General features: G+C 33.2%; 1 protein-coding gene across 2 annotated transcripts in view; it reads right to left on the bottom strand.

Moving 5' to 3' along the window:
• The window catches only part of LOC116560909 (bifunctional heparan sulfate N-deacetylase/N-sulfotransferase 4), a 285,389-nt gene that overhangs the window by 126,748 nt on the left and 139,407 nt on the right, over positions 1 to 19,234 (bottom strand). For both annotated transcript variants that reach the window (XM_032292470.1, XM_032292471.1), the window contains exon 4: positions 13,481 to 13,635. In XM_032292470.1, the coding sequence (XP_032148361.1) occupies positions 13,481 to 13,635 (155 nt within the window). The remainder of the gene's footprint in view (positions 1 to 13,480; positions 13,636 to 19,234) is intronic.

Below are 19,234 nucleotides of genomic sequence, written 5' to 3'. Positions count from 1 at the left end.
ACATTCTAAAAAACCTGTGGAGTAAGAACTGCTGTCATACTTATTTACATATTTGTAAATTAAAGCACAGGAATTTTAATTAATTTTCCAAGGTCACACATATCATAATTGTTAAAGACAGAATTTGAACCAAGTTTGGTCTGAAGCCAAATACAAGGGTTTGACTTTTACACTGAGCAATTAGGTAATGACTCATGTAATTTGAACTCATATCACACAGTGAATAACCTTTATGTAGAAAATTAGCTAATATTTTGTTTTCTTCTGAAAACTATGACTTTTTTCTTTTTGTATTTTACGCACAGACCGTTGCTCTGAATAAGTGAAATAATAGTTATAGAAAATATTAATTTGCTTTAAAACAAGTAAATTAAGTATTCCCAAGTACATTAACTGGTTATCAGCCTATCTCCTAAGGGGAAACCTGTTACCATTTTCCCATATCAGTGAAAAGAATTGGAGTTTCTCTAGTTAACCTTAGAAAATTATTTAAAAGCATAAGACTATAGAGCGATCAAGTAAAGCAGAATGATTTTCAAGGTTTTATACTTACCAAAAATAATAACAAGGTTTCTAGAGCAGACAGATGTAAGTCTTGATAGATATATGTTAATAAATTTTGAATGATATAAATAGTTCATTTTTCAATTATATCTACTTGATATTGAAGTGCATTTTGTAGGGGCATTACTTCCTTTGAGGTTAAATGTGTTCAGAAATAAAATAGCTGCTTGACAAGAAAAAGATGCTGCAGTGGAAAAAGCAATTTGGGGGGCGGGAGGGTCTGCTATGGCCATCTGCTAGGAAAATCAAATAGATAAATATGTATTGTATAGATTTTCTGTCTAAGGAAAATTCTTTCATCTACCTGCCAATACCAGACCAGCAAGTCAAGGCCTTACCATGATATAACGCATGACAAGAAAAGCCATTTTTCTCTAAATCCATTGCTAAGCAGTATGAATATTAATAGCTAATGAAATGTCAATTCTAATTTGCAGGCAAAAAGTTCATGCTATCCTTTATGCTGTTAGTTTGGTGAAAATAGGAATTGATGAGAACCTTGGATACTGCTTAAAAAAGCTAGCTAATAAATTTTTAAAACAATATCCTACTTGTAAAATGGGTAAAAACCTTATCTATTGTCAATGGGTATATAAAGGAAGAGAAATAAAAATATTTTTGTTAATATATTAATCATTATGCCATTTATATACCTTAATTTTCCATGCTAATCTAAGGCTTATACAATGGAATCTACTTCTCCCAATACCTAAAGATGAGTAAGTTTTACAATTACTCATGTATTCAGAGGTCATTCATATGTTGCTTTAATTACCTGTGATGACTGAAAAAGGCTTTAAGAAAACCAGGCACACAAGATGGCTCATTTTTTTGTGGGGAGGCATTGTCCATTTCTCCCAGAAACCATCAGCTCTTTCTTTGCAGTGCTGCATGGTACAACTGGAACCACATAGCAGCTTGTGAGTTACTTGTGTGACTATGTACAAGTCACATAAACAAGTTCTTGGGCTTGTTTTTCTCATTTGTAAAATTGAGACCTTTCAATATCACTTTAGAAACAAGCTAAGAAGTTTTCTCCATCTGATTTCCAAACTCAGAGTTATTTAGATTTATATAATTTTAGAGGCATCAGGAACTTTGGTAGTTAACTGGTTTGATCACTTTTTTTTTTTTTTACTGATATAAGAATCTGGCTACCAGAATCAAATAACATGACAATGTCTGGAAGATAAACATCAATCTTACAAACTTGGAAGAGGAGACTGAGGAAGTAGAAAAAGTAGACATAAGAACTCAAATATTCTAAGAACACAGTTTAGGAGCAAATAGTCATAATATCAGCAGACTCTAAGAACACATCAGGAGCACACTGCAGTGAAATCATTCATATTCACAATGAAAACTTAGTCTTTGTGAACAATAAAAACTTGGTCTATCTGAATCTGATGTGATGCCTGGAATGCATTTATTAACTTAAAAGCAGTAAGTTACGTGTTTTAGGTAGTTGTTCACTGAAATGAACAAAACAGTAAATAACTCAAATGCTAAAGTTTTTAAGTAACAAATGGCTAACTAATTCATTGTAATATAATATTTTATATGGAATAATATAAGAAATGTATGCATATTTTACATCAACAGCAAAACTAATTAACAGACATAATGATGACGAGATATTTCCATTAACTACACGGACATAAAAGAATACTTTCATCACATAACTGAAGGAATACAAAAAGAAGAGTACTTTTAAACTGCTATCAAATGCCATCTGCAAATAAGTGTTCTATATGCAGTAACCAAATTATTTAACTGCTCATATAACGGAGCTTCAAGCTTACTAGCTGTTGCTCTGTAATTTTCCCACTGTGATTTTATTTTCTTCCTTCCTAAGACTATTTTACTTGTCACAAATTTCTGATAAAGAGAATTAACTATATTCAAGATCATTCACATATTTCATTTTCTAAACTTCTAGCAGATTTTCAGTGCTCTGCCTCCAGGATAATGCTAGTAATATTTTATGTTATTATTCGATGTTTTCTTATATTTAAAATTTTATTTTGTTCTCTGTTTTATGATTTAAAAGTAATGTTCCAAAAAACCCCAGATAGAATAGATTATTTTAAAAAAATCCAAAAGCACAATGGATTTAATTTGAGTTAAATTTAATTTCATTTGAATGCCTAGTCTAGAAATTCTAGCATTTCAGGAAAAATTATTAGTAATACTAGATGCATATCTATCATGAGGCTTAAATATAAAAGTAGGATAGCAACTTTGGAATAGAGGATTATCAAAATGGATTACATGGATCAAGGTATATTAGAAAATGAGATAAAATAAAAATGGTCTCATCTATGAGAAGCAAGGAAAAGGAAATGGAAGATGAGACTAAAAGATAAGTAACTTACTTATTTCGTGCAAAACAGATAAAAGCTATACTTCCCCCAAACAGCTTTTTGATACAGAAAAGTTCAATTTTGAATTGACACAAGATAATGTTACTAAAACATTGTTTTATCCAGCCTTTGTAATTTGTTCTTTAAAGTGTATATATAATGATATGATTTGGATTTGTGTCACCACTAAATTGCATGTTGAATTGTAATCACCAGTGTTGGAGGGGAGGTCTGGTAGGAAGTGATTGGATAATGAGGTCAGAATTCTCATGAATGGCTTAGCACTATCCTTCTTGGCACTGTCCTTGCAATAGTGAGTCAATTCTCATCAGATGGTTGTTTGAAAGTGTGTAGCACCTTCTCCGTCCTTGCTTCTGCTCCCACCATGTGAGACATCTCACTACTCTTTTGCCTTCTACCATGATTAGAAGAGTCCTCTTGAGAAGCAGAAGCTGCCATGCTTCTTATAAACCCTGCAGAACCATGAGCCAATCAAATCTCTTTTCTTTGTAAATTCCCCAGTCTCAAGTATTTCTTTATAGCAGTGGAAGAACAGAGTAACACATATAATATGAAAAATGATAGGAAGGGAAACACTTTTCCAAATTCAAGAACTGCACAGACTTGATGGAGGTAGCTAAGCATCAATTTGTAGAAGAGCAGAAGAACTTTAGGGTCAAGGTGAGAGTCACTAAACCAGAAGAAAGAGCACAACACAAAAATGACAACAGTGCAGACTGACTGTAGTCATCAAGGAGTAGCAACTACAGGAACGGAGGCAGACTGGAAACATCCAAGTATGGCCTGATGCGGTGGCTCACATCTATAATCCCAGCACTTTGGGAGGCGGGTGGATCATGAGATCAAGAGATCAAGACCATCCTGGTCAACATGGTGAAATCCCGTCTCTACTAAAAATACAAAAATTAGCTGGGCATGGTGGAGCGCGCCTGTAGTCCCAGCTACTCAGGAGACGGAGGCAGAATTGCTTGAACCCAGGAGGCGGAGGTTGTGGTGAGACTAGATCACGCCACTGCACTCCAGCCTGGGTAAAAAGAGCGAAACTCCATCTCAGGGGAAAAAAAAAAAAAAAGGCAGATGGGAGCTTACAGCATGTAAAACAAGGGGACAATTGCTAGGGACTGTGGGCTATCTTAAGTTAGCTTAGCCCACAAAGGCTGTGGGCTTTGAGACAAAACGTGACAGTATCTAAATTACATGTTAAAAGGATCACTGTAGCTGCTTTGCTGAAAAAGGACCCAAAAGGCCAAGAGTGGAAATGGAAAGCATAAACATGCTACTGCCATAAATTAATCAAGAAAGGATACTAGAATGCACAGCTGTGCAATTTTGTATGAAGAGCACTGTGAACCATCTCCCAGTGAGACACCCATAACTGGCGAAAATTATTTTAAAAACATTGAAAATATCTAGAAAGTGAACAAAGGACATATAACCCATGCAAAACCATTTATTCAAGAAAATCTACTACATGTGGAAGAACAGTCAGAGTTGATGGTGTGTGAGCCATCACTGCGCCTTTCTCTCCCTGCCCCAGTTTAGAGGAACAGAATTCTTACTTTGGGTGAACATAGCCAAGAACACAGGGCTACATCTCTCCTTAATTTCTAGTCTAGGCTTATGATTTCTCTTGGGAATGGTAGTCCACAGCATTTCTCCTCTCCCCGCCTTTGTGTGCAGAAGTTCTGTTCTAGTTAAGAGCAAATCTGAGACCTGGAGTTTTTCTCCGCTATGTGGCCCCACTCAGGGAAGAAGCTGTACCCTAAGTGCAGAAAGCCAAGAATACTGTAATTTTAGTTTTCCCTTGCCTCATCTCAATTGTGGAGTGTTGATTCCATTCCAGGAAAGGAAATCTGAGAATAATAATAGGGGCTACTACCCCAGCCTAGGATCCTGCCTATGAATCTGGGTGTTACTTTGAGAGAAGTAGACCACTGCAGTTACTTTTATTTCTGAGCAGTGGCACAAAGAGTTTGCCCAGAGAGAGAGAGGTAGCTCTCAAGAAGAGAAATCTGCAATGTTCCCCCCTCAAGAAAACACTTAATATTTGAAACACAGTGTGCAAAAGTTTCAGCCTAAGCTCATTCTCTCAGAGTAGAGATTTTCATGGTAAACAAGTAAGGAAGAGACTGTTGTCACCATAATTAAGACTACAAACAAGTGAATCATTGACCCAACAGAAACTTTCTCTCTAGAGAGAACCGGATAAAGAGTTAGCTAAGAGGAACACTGCTTTGATAAATAGAAGCCTCAGACTCTGAGTGCTTTTTGTCAAAAGCAATCAACTAAACAGTCAACAATTAGTATAGGCTCACTTCTGACTAAGTTCTATTCCAGAGGCAGACAGCTTAACAAAAATATAAGGAAAAGACAAATAGGGCCTTCCTAAAACCACCATCATCCAAGAATGGCTATGCTCCCCATGAGGAGCAAAACCAAGGCTACACACTTCAAGTGAAAGTCTACCTTAAATTATCCAGTCATTTAATTAACAAATAAATAACTCAAAGGCAACAAAAATACATCCTTAACATGGAGGGAAGGGATCAGTGTGAAGAGTGCTGTAAAAATTATCTAAAATGTCCAGGTTTTTTTTTTTTTTAATACAAGATATGCAAAGAAACAGGATGGTGTAATTCATACACAGGAAATAAAATGAGCAATTGAAATTTCCTCTAAAGGGTCCAGATGGCAGACATAGAAGACAAAGACTTCAAATTTGTTCAAACAACTAAAGTAAACTAAGTGTGAAGACATAAAGGAATGATGACAATATCTCATTAAATGAGAATATCAATAGAGAGATAAATTTTAATAAAGTATCAAATAAAAACTTTAATAAAGCATCAAATAAAAAGTACAATTACTGAAATAAAAAAATACTATGGGTCTTGTATTAGTTCTTTGTTTTTTTGTTTTGTTTTGTTTTGTTTTTAATATATATACTGCTATGAAGAAATACCCAAGAAAAAGAGGTTTAATTGACTCACAGTTCCACATGGCTGGGGAGGCCTCACGATCATGGCAGAAGGCAAAGGAGGAGCAAAGTCACATCTTACAGGGCAGCAGGCAAGAGAGCTTGTGTAGGGTGACTCCCCTTTATTAAATCATCAGATCTCATGAGATTATTCACCATCCCGAGAATAGCATGGGAAAACCTACCTTCATGATTCAATTACCTCCCACTGGGTTCCTCCTTTGACACATGGGAATTATTGAAGATGAGATTTTGGTGGTGACACAGCCAAATCATATCATTCCTGGCCTCCCCCAAATCTCAAGTCCTCACATTTCAAAACCAAACATGCCTTCCCAACAGTCCCCCAAAGTCTTTACTCATTTCAGCAGTAACTCAAAAGTCCACAGTCCAAAGTCTCATCTAAGACAAGCAAAGCTGATTCCATCTATGAGTCTGTAAACTCAAAAGCACATTTTCTACTTCCTAGATACAATGGGGGTACACATATTGGGTAAATACACCTGTTTCCAATGGGAGAACTGGCCAAATCAAAGGGGCTGCGGTCCCATGCAAGTCCGAAATTCAACAGGGCAAATTTTAGCTCCAAAATGATCTCCGTTGACAGCATGTCTCACATCCAGGTCATACTGATGCAGGAAGTGCCCCTATAGCTTTGCCAGGTACAGCCCTGTTAGATATAGTGAACGCCAAGTTTCTCTTCAAAGGATCAGTATATCAGTATGTTCATTTCTCTTATTATTTAATTCTCCATTTTAAAGTTTACCTTCCTTGTAGTTTCAGTAAACAACCTTTTTCACTTGAATATAAATTCCTCAGCAAGGCAATTTACAACATGTTTGAGCCTAAAAGACATTATGCAAAGTGAAAAAGTCTAGTCAAAAAAACCATGTAATGTATGACTCTACTTCTATTCAATGTCCTGAATAAGCAAATCTGTAAAGACAGAAAGTAAATTAGTTATTTGCTCAGATTGAGGGAGTTGGGAGAAATAGAAAGTGATTGCTTTCCATAATGAATTGATGAAAATCTTCTACAATTATGAGAAGTTTGCACAGATCTGAGAATATTCTGAAAACATTGAAGTTTACACTTTACATGGGTGAACTTTATGATATGTTAATATCAATATCAATAAAGCTGCTAAAAATGATACAATGGTAACTTGCACTAAATTGATTGATAGTAGAGGGGGTAAGAATTCAAGTTAATCAGTTCTTAATACATTTCAAGTAGAGGGAATGGATTAGATGAGAGAAGGAGAGGCATCAGATGAATTTAATATTCATGGCTTGGAAGGATATAATTGGCATTAATATTGAGGAAAAATATTAGGTTTTAGTTCATATAGAAATATTTTTAAATTAATGCAATAATAAGTGTGAGTTATATCATACAGGATCCTCTCTATTTCTTATTTCTAGTTAGAAGCGATAGGCAGCTTCTATAATGCCTTTCAATTAGTTATCATTGTCTCCTGGTATTCCCTTTATTTTCTATTTTATTTTATTCTTTTGAGTGTGTGCTAGACCTACTGACTGGCTTCTCCTGATGAGTATGTGGTATAAGTGAAGAGGTCTTGCTTCTAATATTTATGTAATAAAAACTGAATCCATCTGTCTTTTTTTCTTTTCCTCTCTCAGAGTTTTAACTCTAATGAAGCCAATTACTATGTTGTATGCTGCCATCCCAAATGACCCACATGGCAAGGAGCACAGGGCAGACCTGAGCAGCAGCTCGTGGGGAATTGAGGTCTTCAATCAATCCAACAGCTTGTAAGGAGCTGAATCTTGCCAATAACCATGTGAGCTTGGCAGCAGGTCCACCCTCCAGTTGAGCCTTGAAATGACTGCCACCTCAGCTGACATTTTGATTGACACCTGTGAGAAATCCTGAAGTGCAGGATCCAGTTATGTCATACTCAACTTCCTGACTCCCTTACATAAACAACTCCAATACATAAACTGTTAAATAAATTAATGTGTGTTTTAGGTCTTTAAAGTTTGAGTAATTTATTATTAAGCAATATCTAAGATATCTGAACGTTCAACTAATGCATTCAATTACTGAAGCAATTTACATAGAAATTTGTACTAAATTGGCATTCCATAGAATCCCTCAAGATCTTGTTCAATTGTCAAAAAATGTTTTATTATTTTATTTTATTGTGGTAAGAACAATTAACATGATATCTACCTTTCTGACAAATTTTTAAGTGTGCATTATTATATTTGGCTATAAACACAATGTTGTATGGCAGATCTCTAGAACTTATTCATCTTAACTAAAACTTAATGACCCTTGATTATTAAATCCTCTTTTCTCATTTCCTTCAGCCCCTGAAAACCACCATTCCACTTTGATTCTATGAATTTAACTATTTTAGATACCTTATATAAGTGGAAATATGCAGCATTTGTTTTTCTGTAACTGGCTTATTTCATTTAGCATAATGCCCTCAAGGTTCATCTGTGTTGTCACATATTACAGAATTTCCTTCTTTTTTCTATGGTTTGTGCTTCACAGTTTTTTGTTATTGTTTTTTAATCTAACTCTTTCCTGCACATGTGGGTCCACTCTTGAGTGTAAAGAGTGTTTTGTTATTGAACCTCCAAAATACACTGCTTGTTAAATGTTTGTTCACAATGTTGTTTTAGTGTAAATATCCTTATTTTATCTAAATTCTCTACTTTAAAACACCATATTAGTTATAAACAGTTTTTTTTTCTGATTTCTTGCATTTGTGGTATAATACCAGGCTTCAAATTGGATAATCCAGTAAAAATACTGTAAGGCACTGCTGACATTGAAAGAAAGGTCTCTCTTAGTTTCATTTCATTATACTATTAATTCACTATCATATTACTTTTATTTCTTTTTAATGTGACATCTACATAGCTGATTGAGTATGCAGTCTATTATGACACAAGGATTTTCCATAGTCTCTCTTTAACAGATTTGTGTTTTTATGTTAAAAACCTATGTGTTTTCAAGAACCTTCACTTAGTCATGAAAAAGATATCAGACTGCTCAATAACATAGCAAGTAAAATTCACATCATCATTGAAAATGTCAGTATTGAAGACAAAACGTTGTTGCTTATCTATTCAGGATATTTCATGGTCTGCAACTATTAGTGAACTGAAAAGCTGCGCTGTTTTGAAAACTTTAATGAGTTTATATATAAAACTTATAACGAAATACAATTTTTTAACTTTTTAAAGTCTACTGTGGAATATAAATAAACAATTCAGGTTTATGGTACTTGCATTTTTTTTTCTGTGATTGGAAAGTAGCTATTGGTTAAATCACAAATAATTTTTGGTAATTTTTTTTTCATTAGTGCTTTCATGTTGGCCATTGTTTCTAGTTCTCTTTAGCCTTTGTTTATCTGTTGTTGTTATTGAAGATTTGCATCTATTTATTAACATATTCAAGCAACTGAATAGCACTAAAGCTCTATGAGTTATTGAAGGAGAAAGAACCAAAAACATTTTTCTCCACCCTACCGTCATACCAAGAAGGGTATCTTGTAACTGCCATATTTCAGTTGACTATATTTGTCATTAGCTTCACATCCTGAATACCAACACATGCACATATAGATATGACATATACATTTGTGCTCATGGATACACATAACTCCCACACTCATATATGTATTCACATGGCATACATGTATGTTGTTAAGCAATAACAATAACAATGCTTTATATTAATAAAGCCTTTTCTGACACGATGAAAGGGTAAAGAAGCAGGTTCCAATGTGTTTCTCTCATTATTTTTAAACATAGTACAAGAGAACATAAACTCAAGAATTCAAAGAAATTCCACAAATAAAACCACTCAGATAGATTAAAAAAAACTGATTTGAATATCAATATCAAGTTATTAATATGTCTGAATATATTTGAATCATTTTCGGAACTGCAATGAGAAAAATGTGCTTATGAGACTGACAATCCCTCTGCCAGCCAAGGTCACACCAAAGGATAATGAGTAATGTCATAATAGAACTTAAAAAAGGATTTAAAGACTTCTGATTTTTATCTATATAAATTGTTCATTTAGTTAGAAAATCTCTTCCCATAATTGCTTCAATTGCAGCTAGATGAGGATTTCAAGATTTTCATTCCAAATTTGTGAACTGATGTTGTCCAAAATGATCACAGAATTTTAAAACTGGAATTGATCAGTAGTATTATCTGGTCCAGTGCCTTTGGTTGGCAGATGAGTTGATGTAAATTAATTATCTAAAAACTTTGTAGTTTAGAGAATGAAAAAAAGAGAGTTATTACTATTTCGAGAGAGGAAAGTGAAACGTAAAGATATTAAATAAGTTGCCAGTTTTGTCAGAACTTGTTACTAGCAGTCAGGACTAAAATTTAGTCCACAGATATGTCATTTAGGGTTTCTGCTATCCTATCTTATCTTGATACTGTTGATGGTTCTAAAGTGTCAGCTGGATGTGAAAAGATATTAATTTAATAAGAAAGAGATATATTTCTTGGATCTTTGGATAGCACATGTATTGTCATGCCATGTTGACAGTAAAGGTGGGGTTCTGAATGTCACTGCTTGAAGAGTCTTGAGGTTTATTGAGCTGAACTCCAGAAGGAAAAGGACTGTGTCATTTCAGTATGATGTATGTTTAATGGACTTTATTTTAGTTGTAATATTTTGACTATGCAAAATAAAATAAGATTTTTTTGTTACAAAATATATTTATAGGAATAAGTACAGTTTCTAGCCACGCTGACTAAACAAATGTAATTACTCCGAATGGACTCTAAATAGCTTTCAACATTTCATTAAAAAGCAATTACATCTGAGCCTTCCCAGAGCTCTCAGCACGGCTTTTAAAGAAGAAATTACACAAACAGGTGAAATCAACCATTATGAAATATAACCTATATTCCTAAAGAGTAAGGCTCCACAGTGGAAGTGGAGTGGAATGAAGTAGGGGAGGTTTAAGACAGGTGATAAACATGTTTTATATTCAAGGTAACTGTCCTAAGAGAATTTAGCATTCTTACTCAAGGTAAGTGTATTTTTGAAATGAAAACTATCTAAATTTTATAATGGTATGAAGCAGCACAACATTCATGAGAGATTTCCTAAAAGTTAAGTAAAAAATGATCTCTTGTAAATCCATATTTAAAAAAAAATTAGATGTCTTAAAATCAAAATGTAACTGCATGCTCATCTATATTTAGAAAGGTTATAATTGGTTAATCAACACTATTGAATGCTTACTCTGTGCCAGCCACTGCTCTAAACACATTATGTATATCCTTCCAGCAATCCCATGAGGTAGTTGTTACCATTATAACAACTCAGTTTTGTAAATGGAGAAACAGACACAGAGAATCTAAGTAATTTGTTCAAGGTCAGCAACCATCAATGGAAGGTGAGGATTCAGACAGACAGTCTGATGCCTAAGTCCTTGATTTTAACTGCTTTTATATGTTATACATTTACTAGTAAGAATCCTGTGTGCAGACCTGACACTTGTCTGGGAATTTAGAGGTGCAAAGAATGATGAGCTATTATCATAACAACTGGGCATAACTTTATAAAATAAACTAATTTGTCTTTGGGGCTATGCTTCCAAAGATGGCTGAAAAAATGAAGACATCAGTAATCACATAGTACTATAAATCATAACAACATATTTTAAGTAGGAGTTCCTAACTAGGAACTAGGGTCTTTGGTGAATTCACAAACCCCTTGTGATTGTTATGTCCCACCGGTTGAAGATGTGAGAATGTCCATCTGAACATTTTTCTAGGGAAAATGTTTCTGTCTTTTGTTAGATTCTTAAAGGAATACATGGCTTAATGAATGTCTAGAGCAGGGATGACCAAACATTTTTTTTTAAAGGTCGAGATAAAAATATTTTAGGCTTTGTGGACCTTAGGATCTCTTTTGCAACCACTCAACTCTGCCGTTGCAATGTGAAAACAGCTGCAGACAATTCACAAAGGAATGAGTGTGGCAGTGTTCTAATACAACTTTATGAACATTTAAATGTAAACTTTATATAATTTTTATGTGACACAAAAATATTATTGTTTCTTTGATTGTTTACCTTTGATTTGAATTATTCAGAAATGTGTTTAAAAAGACTTTCTTAGCTCAGGGATCATAAAGAGCAAGTAACACTCCACATCTGGCTCATAGGTCATAATTTTCCAGCCCCTAGTTTAGAGCAAGTGATTCTTAGTGTAGAATTGTGGGGATCATCCACGAAGTTTCTGAAATGTAAATTGTCAGGCCTCCCTGCAGATCTACTGAATCAGAAACTCTAGAAATGGGCCAAGTAGTCTGAGTTTTAGAAGTCTTCTAGGTGAAATAGATCGTACTAAAATATGAGAGCCACTGGGTCTAGAGTCATGGCTCCAGACATTCAACTCATTCATTTCTTCCTTCATTCTTGCAACAAATGATTTTTTAAACTATTATTTAAAGAATAGTTCAGGGGTACATGTGCAGGTTAGTGATACAGACAAATTGTGTCATGGAGGTACAGTGTACATATTATTTTTGTCACCCGGGTGATATGCATAGTCTCAGATAGGTAGTATTTACATAGTCTCCCTCCACACTCAAGTAGGCTCCAGTGTCCAGTGTTCCTTTCTCTGGGTCCATGTGTACTCAGTATTTAGCTCACACTCTTAAGTGCCAACATGTAGTGCTTGGTTTTCTGTTCCTGTGTCAGTTTGCTTAGGATTATGACCTCCAGCCTCATCCATGTTGCTGCAAAGGACATAGTCTCATTCTCTTTTTATGACTGCATAGTGTTCCATGGTGTATATGGACCGCATTTTCTTCATCCAATCTACTGTTGATGGGCATTTAGGTTGACTCCATGACTTTGCTGTTGTGAATAGTGCAGTCATGAATCTGTGTGTGTATCTTTATGGTAGAACAATTTATACTCCTTTGGCATATACTTAATAATGGGATTGCTCAATCAAATAGTACTTCTCTTTTAAGCTCTTTGAGAAATTGCCACACTACTTTCCACAATGGTTATACTAATTTAAATTTTCACCAACAATGCATAAGTGTTCTCTTTTCCTCTGCAACCATGCCAACATCTGTTGTTTTGACTTTTTAATAACAGTTTTTCTGACTGGAATGAGATATTCCAGTTTCGATTTGTATTTCTCTAATGATTAGTGATGTTGAGCAAAAAGTGATTTTTGAATGGTTAATTATATTAGGCTGGGAATACAGTGAAGTTTTTACTATTTTTGGTTTTTATAGATGCAAGGATAATCACCTTATAAAACAGGAGTTGACAGCTTTCTGAAAATACCTTACTTTTTGAAATATATTTCATATATAATCACATGATGATCCTATACATAAACACACATATCTGAAACAAAATAATCACAAAGTTGTATGTACCCTCAATATATGTGATGCACCCTGATATTATATTTTACTCGATTTCTAATGTATTCAACCTGATACATTGATTTTACACTTCCACTATGACATCGCAACTTATAGTTCAAAAGATACCACAATAAAATGTGCTCACCAGTGCAAATTCCTTGTTGAGAATCATCTGTTCTACTAAAGATGACTCATTGTGGAAGAGGTGGGGTTGCATGTGGCTCCACATGTGAGGAAACCACCAGAACTCATCCACAGACCGAAGTAAAAGGTCATCCCCTTCATCTTCCTCTTCAGTCCCTATAAAACAAAGTTAAAATAGCTTTAGTAAAAATTTCTGACTAGCTTAAAGGTTATTTTTGTCAGATTTATGTTATTTTTCATGCTCCTGGTATATATATCCAATTCTGTGGGCTTTTTAATCAGAAAAAAAGACCACAGTCTAAACTGAATCAAAGGCAAGAAGACTTGGGATTAGGACAGGGTGGGTAGGCACAGCTAACCCCAGGTCAGACAGTTGTTTAATTTAAAATTTAAGGGTATTTTATATCCTTATATTTTAAGGATAATTCTCAAATAATTGAACATAAATTTTAACTCATAAAATTTGTTAATTTTTTTTTCTGATTGCAGAAATAACATATGCTTATTAAAGAAATGTGGAAAGCACAGGCAAGTAATATACAAAACCAAAAAACAAACACAAAAACAAAAACAAAAAACCTACAAGACCATCTTCTAGAGTTAACTAGTGAAAACATTTTCATATTATTTTCAAAAATCTTTTCCTCCTTATATTTTAAAAGTTTATCTCTTGCTGTACTACTTTTGCACGCTTACATTTTCACTTAATGTTATACATATCAAATTTCCCATTTAAAAATACATATTTCATAAAAACTAAACAATGAATCCGATAACTGTTTATAATATAAATGTGACCTGAGAATTTAAAACTAGTATTTCTTTTTCTTCTTCTTTTGGGAAATTTTTTTTAACATCACCCAATACATGGGAAATAAAAGCAAAAAAAAAAATATTGTTATGCCATAGTTAAGAAAAAAAACAATTTACTTCTAAGGAAATTAATTATATTGCAACTAGCCAAGAATATACACAAATGAAATGATAAGGTTTTGGTATGATTTTGTATAATTTTACTATATTCAGCTCAGTTTACAAATGTTGTGAATCAATAATGTAAGAATTAATTCCTGCTTGCTCTCTTACTATGTAACTATATAAATAAAGTAAAACAGTAAGTCCTGGCTTATAGTGTGGGGTGTATTATTTGGTCTATTCTTTCATAAAGTAGTATGTTTTACAGATGGGTGTTTGATTTTTTTATTCTTTTTACTTAAATTTAGGGAATAAATATTAACGATTGTTATAAGAGTTTTCTCTGAATGTTCCATTTGTGTGTACTAAAACAAACATATCCATGGTCATGAAAGTAGTGCCATGAAAGGATTAAAGCATGTATTTGGTGTCACTCAGTACCTGGAGAAGAGTACCTAGTTTTGCCACTTAATTAACTATGTGACCTTGGACAAGTCCTTAGGACCTTCTCCAGGTCCTAAGTTTAAAATGGGATTATAAATACCTATTTTACAAGGTCTTAGCCAAGAGTCAATGAGATCGATTTATTAAAGCACTTAATATTGTGACTTGCAAACAGTAAGCACTTTTTGAATGTTAAGATCTCCTTAAAAATTCTATCTATTGCTTTATGCTTGCTGTGTTTTGAATTTAAATTTATTCACACTTTTTAGAATCTTTGCCTGCCTAGATTATACACTCAAGGACTGGATTCCTCTACCCTGTACTGTAATATGCCACTTTCCCAGAGCAGTGAATAAATGAATAATTTAATTTAGTCTAAATTTAACAAAGTCAGTGGATTCAGCAGCTCAACATGGCCACTGAAGTACATGGCAGTTTCTTTCTTTTATGTATATTCCTTGAATACAGTTCATAATTCATAGTCTTCGAAAGTTGTAAGGACCTTCAGGTTTAATTAAGGTTTGGCACCATCAGTGCTACTACAGAGTAAAGAAATTTCTGTTTCTGTTAGAAATTTTGGAAAGTAATAAAGTCCTATAATTAAGATGAAAAGAAGAATTCTTAATTCTTGTTGTTAGCTAACACTGTTAGTATTACAGATTCATAATTCATTGACTTTTGTTAATATATTAAGAATATGGGATCTTAAAATTCAAATGAAGAAGAGTTTATCACTCCCTCAGATGAAGTGTTTATATTACCTATGTTTCTCATGGTCATATTTTAGCAAATTGAGGCATAGATTAGAAAGAGTTACTTTATGTCACACATGATGAAAGTATTGATAGTTCTCCCACACTCCTGAAATTATTTTGTTGTGTTTTGAATACAGAGTGTTTGAAAAATGCTTCCATTCATTTCAAATTCTGCTGATCATTATTGCAAGTGGCAGGAAGCACATAATGCACACTTGACCAGGTAGGAGGTCAATTATTCAATTTAAAGAAAATTTTGTGGACTATTGATAGAAACAGATGAATGACTGATCATATATTTTAGGAATTTTTATATATTAGAGACTATGTTAATGTATAAACAGCCTCAGAAAGGCAGATAGTACGTTAAAATCTTTCTTTGTTTGCACCATGGATTAACTTCTGTCAGCTTTTCTCTTATTTTATGCTGGTCATATAATTCAAAGCCACATGAGGCAAACCTATGACATTGGAAACAGCTTAATAAAAAATAAGATACTAAGCCATACTGAGGACAGCAGCAGAATCTCAAATGATTTTAACTCCAACTAGATGAAAGTATTATTACATTTTGTGCTTTCTGTAAACACGTAATTTTCTATATCTAAATATACTTAAATTATATGTGGAAATATCATTTGTAGTTTGTATGTGACCAGATTAGCACAAGTAACAGACCATTAAAATATCTGTGTTCAAATTAAAACTTGCACTTTGAATCTGATCGAGATCCTGGTCTAGATAATTATGAATGAAAAAAATACATTTTACTTTTATTTAAAAATTATTATTTTTTTACATTTCCTGATGATCAGTGAATAAAAATATGTCAGTTCAGAAGTAAAATACATGAAGAGTTTTTTCCTTTACTATCACTTTTGGAGAATCTGTGTTATGAGATAAAAATATGCTTATAAAATTTCTTTAAGTTTGCCAAAATAAGGATAATTTTAGAAAGACCTGTAGGTTAATTTCCTTAAAAGTACAGTTATTGCATTAAAATAAGATATATATATATATGTGTGTGTGTGTGTGTGTGTGTGTATGTGTGTGTGTCTGTATAAAATTTCAGTGTCTGTATTTTCTCTTTTGTAAAAATTTCTACCTTATATTTGTGTAATTTGTGTAAAATATTATAATTATGATTTCTTAATGTTAAAGATATTTCCTAATTTTCCTTGTACATTGAATCTGGCATGGTTCCATATATATGGGCATAGAATAAACTACTTTAAATATTATATTAAATATAAACAACTGTGGGATGATAAACATTGACTAAAAGCTACCCACGGTTTAAAATTAGAAAATAGTGCCATATGAATTGCCTACTATTTACATTTTGATAATATTTGAATGTCATATGAAAATAATTTTAAAATTAATAATAATAATGATTTACATACCATTTGTAACATGCTAGGCATTGCTCCTTAATAAAAGATATATTATTATCCCCATTTTGTAGATATATAAACTGAGGCACAGAAAATTTAAGTAAACTTTGTTTACATAGCTGGCAAAATGTCAGAGTCTGGATTTGAACACAGTTTGTTACCAGTATCTAGTCTTTTAACTAATACGCTACACAGAAAATAATTTAAAAAAAACACACACACCCACAAAAGGGGAAATAATGTAACACTTTTCATACTGTCATGCTTGAATGTTAATGATTTTACAGAAAATGCTATTTTTTTTAATAAAATAATCTCTCATGGAAAAGACCAAATTAAATGTTAATTCAATTTGCAAACATTATTCGTGAATTAATTATTGATTGGGTCACATTTAATTCAAAAGAACAGTAATGATTGTCACCAGAAATCATATAGTGGGCAACTCCTCTTTCAAAGAAAGCATCTGAAGACTATAATATCTCCATTTTTCAATTGAGCTTTTGTTATGCAATTCCATTCAAGCTCTAAATATTTTCAGACTCTACTATTTCATTCTAAACTCCATGCTTTTATTTATTTATTTATTTTTGCCTTTTAATCAGCACTGTATCCTTCCTCTTTCAATTTGGCACCTGTGGGTGAATGGCTTTAGGAAAAGCTTAGTGGCATGCCCTTTTGCGGTGAGATTGTTTTTAGCATGTGAAGGACAGAGAAACAGAACAGGAAGGAATACGTAAGAAATACAAATAAGTGAAGCAGTCTAAAAATGCAGAATGAGTCATTGTTACACTGGGCATATGTGATTAAATGTCTTCAAAACAGTGAGTCTCATCCATCAGCATCTTCATGCATTGGGAAATCAGATCATTCTGGGGGAGAACTGAGATAGTCAGTCCAGTCCGACAAGGCCATCTCCTCATGGTTACATATCACAGCCAAGTGTACACGTAAGGAATGCACCTCCTTGATTTGCAATCTTTTTTCTATAATGTGAAATCTTTGGATAGAAATGTGACAAGATAGGGGTGAAGCACATCTTTCTGATATCCGAAAGGGTATCACTGTTATGTAACTCAGTGCCAGAAGAAACTTTGATATACCTGAGTGCATTAATAAGTATTCAATATAATTATAATGGCACTCTTGAAACACATTATAGGTGCATTTCAGTGATCCAACAAATAAAGTAAATATATCAATTAAATAAAAATGACATATTGATGTGAAAGAAATTAAACTTCCAAAATTTATAAATTTATAAATATTTCTTATTCTCTAAAGTATGTTATCACCACAGTATTACAATGCAAACTATTCTGTTATTTTTGTTATATTGGTTTCAACATAAAGAGTCAATAACACCTTCTTAAAAAATATAATGAAAATACACCTTTCTTTTTTGCTGCCTTTCTTCAATAACTATTTCTGTGATACTGACTGGTGTGCTTCTCATTTCCCAGTGGTTGTGTACCGCGTGCATGTTCAGTGTTTTAAAGAAGAAATGGGAATTGTTATAAACTCTATCAACATTAACTTTGCAAATGTTTAGCAGGTTTAATAGGTATCAATATGAAAAGTAAATAAAAACTGAGGCAGTTATCCAGATATATTTCAGCCAAAAGAATGACGTTACTTACATTATACAGCTATTTAAAACAAAATAGTATTGTTTGTGTGTGAACTCCAAATAATCCCATAATTTTTCCCTCTGCATGAGTAGATACAGCCTTTTAAGCTATCTGCTTTATAACTTCATAAGCAGAGCTTCTTAGGTCTGAAATAATTTATTGAAGGGGCTTTTGAAAAAGATTTACAAAACCATGTCTATTTTCAAAATTGGAAGCTGAAATTGCTTTGCCTGTGCAGACATCATGACCCAAATCTCTTTCTGCAAAATATCCTTTTAAAATATGCGATCATTTGATTTATTAACTGGTCTACATACTAATTTTCCTTCTATTACTTTAAGTAGATTTACAGGTTTCAAAGCAGGAGATAGCCAGATGTAGGTGATGGGGAGGAAGGCAGCAAATCACACTGCCACGTGTGTTCCTATGCAACAATTTTGCATGTTCTTCACATGTACCCCAAAACCTAAAATGCAATAAAATAAATAAATGGGAAAAAAATAAAAAAAAAACGAAAAAAAAGAATAAATATTGAATGCATAAATTAAAAAAAAAAAAGTATCTCAAGTAAAAGCCAAGAAGACATTGCTATTTCAATATTCTGATAAACCAT

The sequence above is a fragment of the Sapajus apella genome, unplaced genomic scaffold (assembly GCF_009761245.1).
Source record: "Sapajus apella isolate SASKATOON/1434 unplaced genomic scaffold, GSC_monkey_1.0 scaffold27, whole genome shotgun sequence".
Lineage (NCBI taxonomy): Eukaryota > Metazoa > Chordata > Mammalia > Primates > Cebidae > Sapajus > Sapajus apella.
Note: the sequence above shows the minus strand (reverse complement) of the source record. Positions and strands in the feature narration are given on the sequence as shown.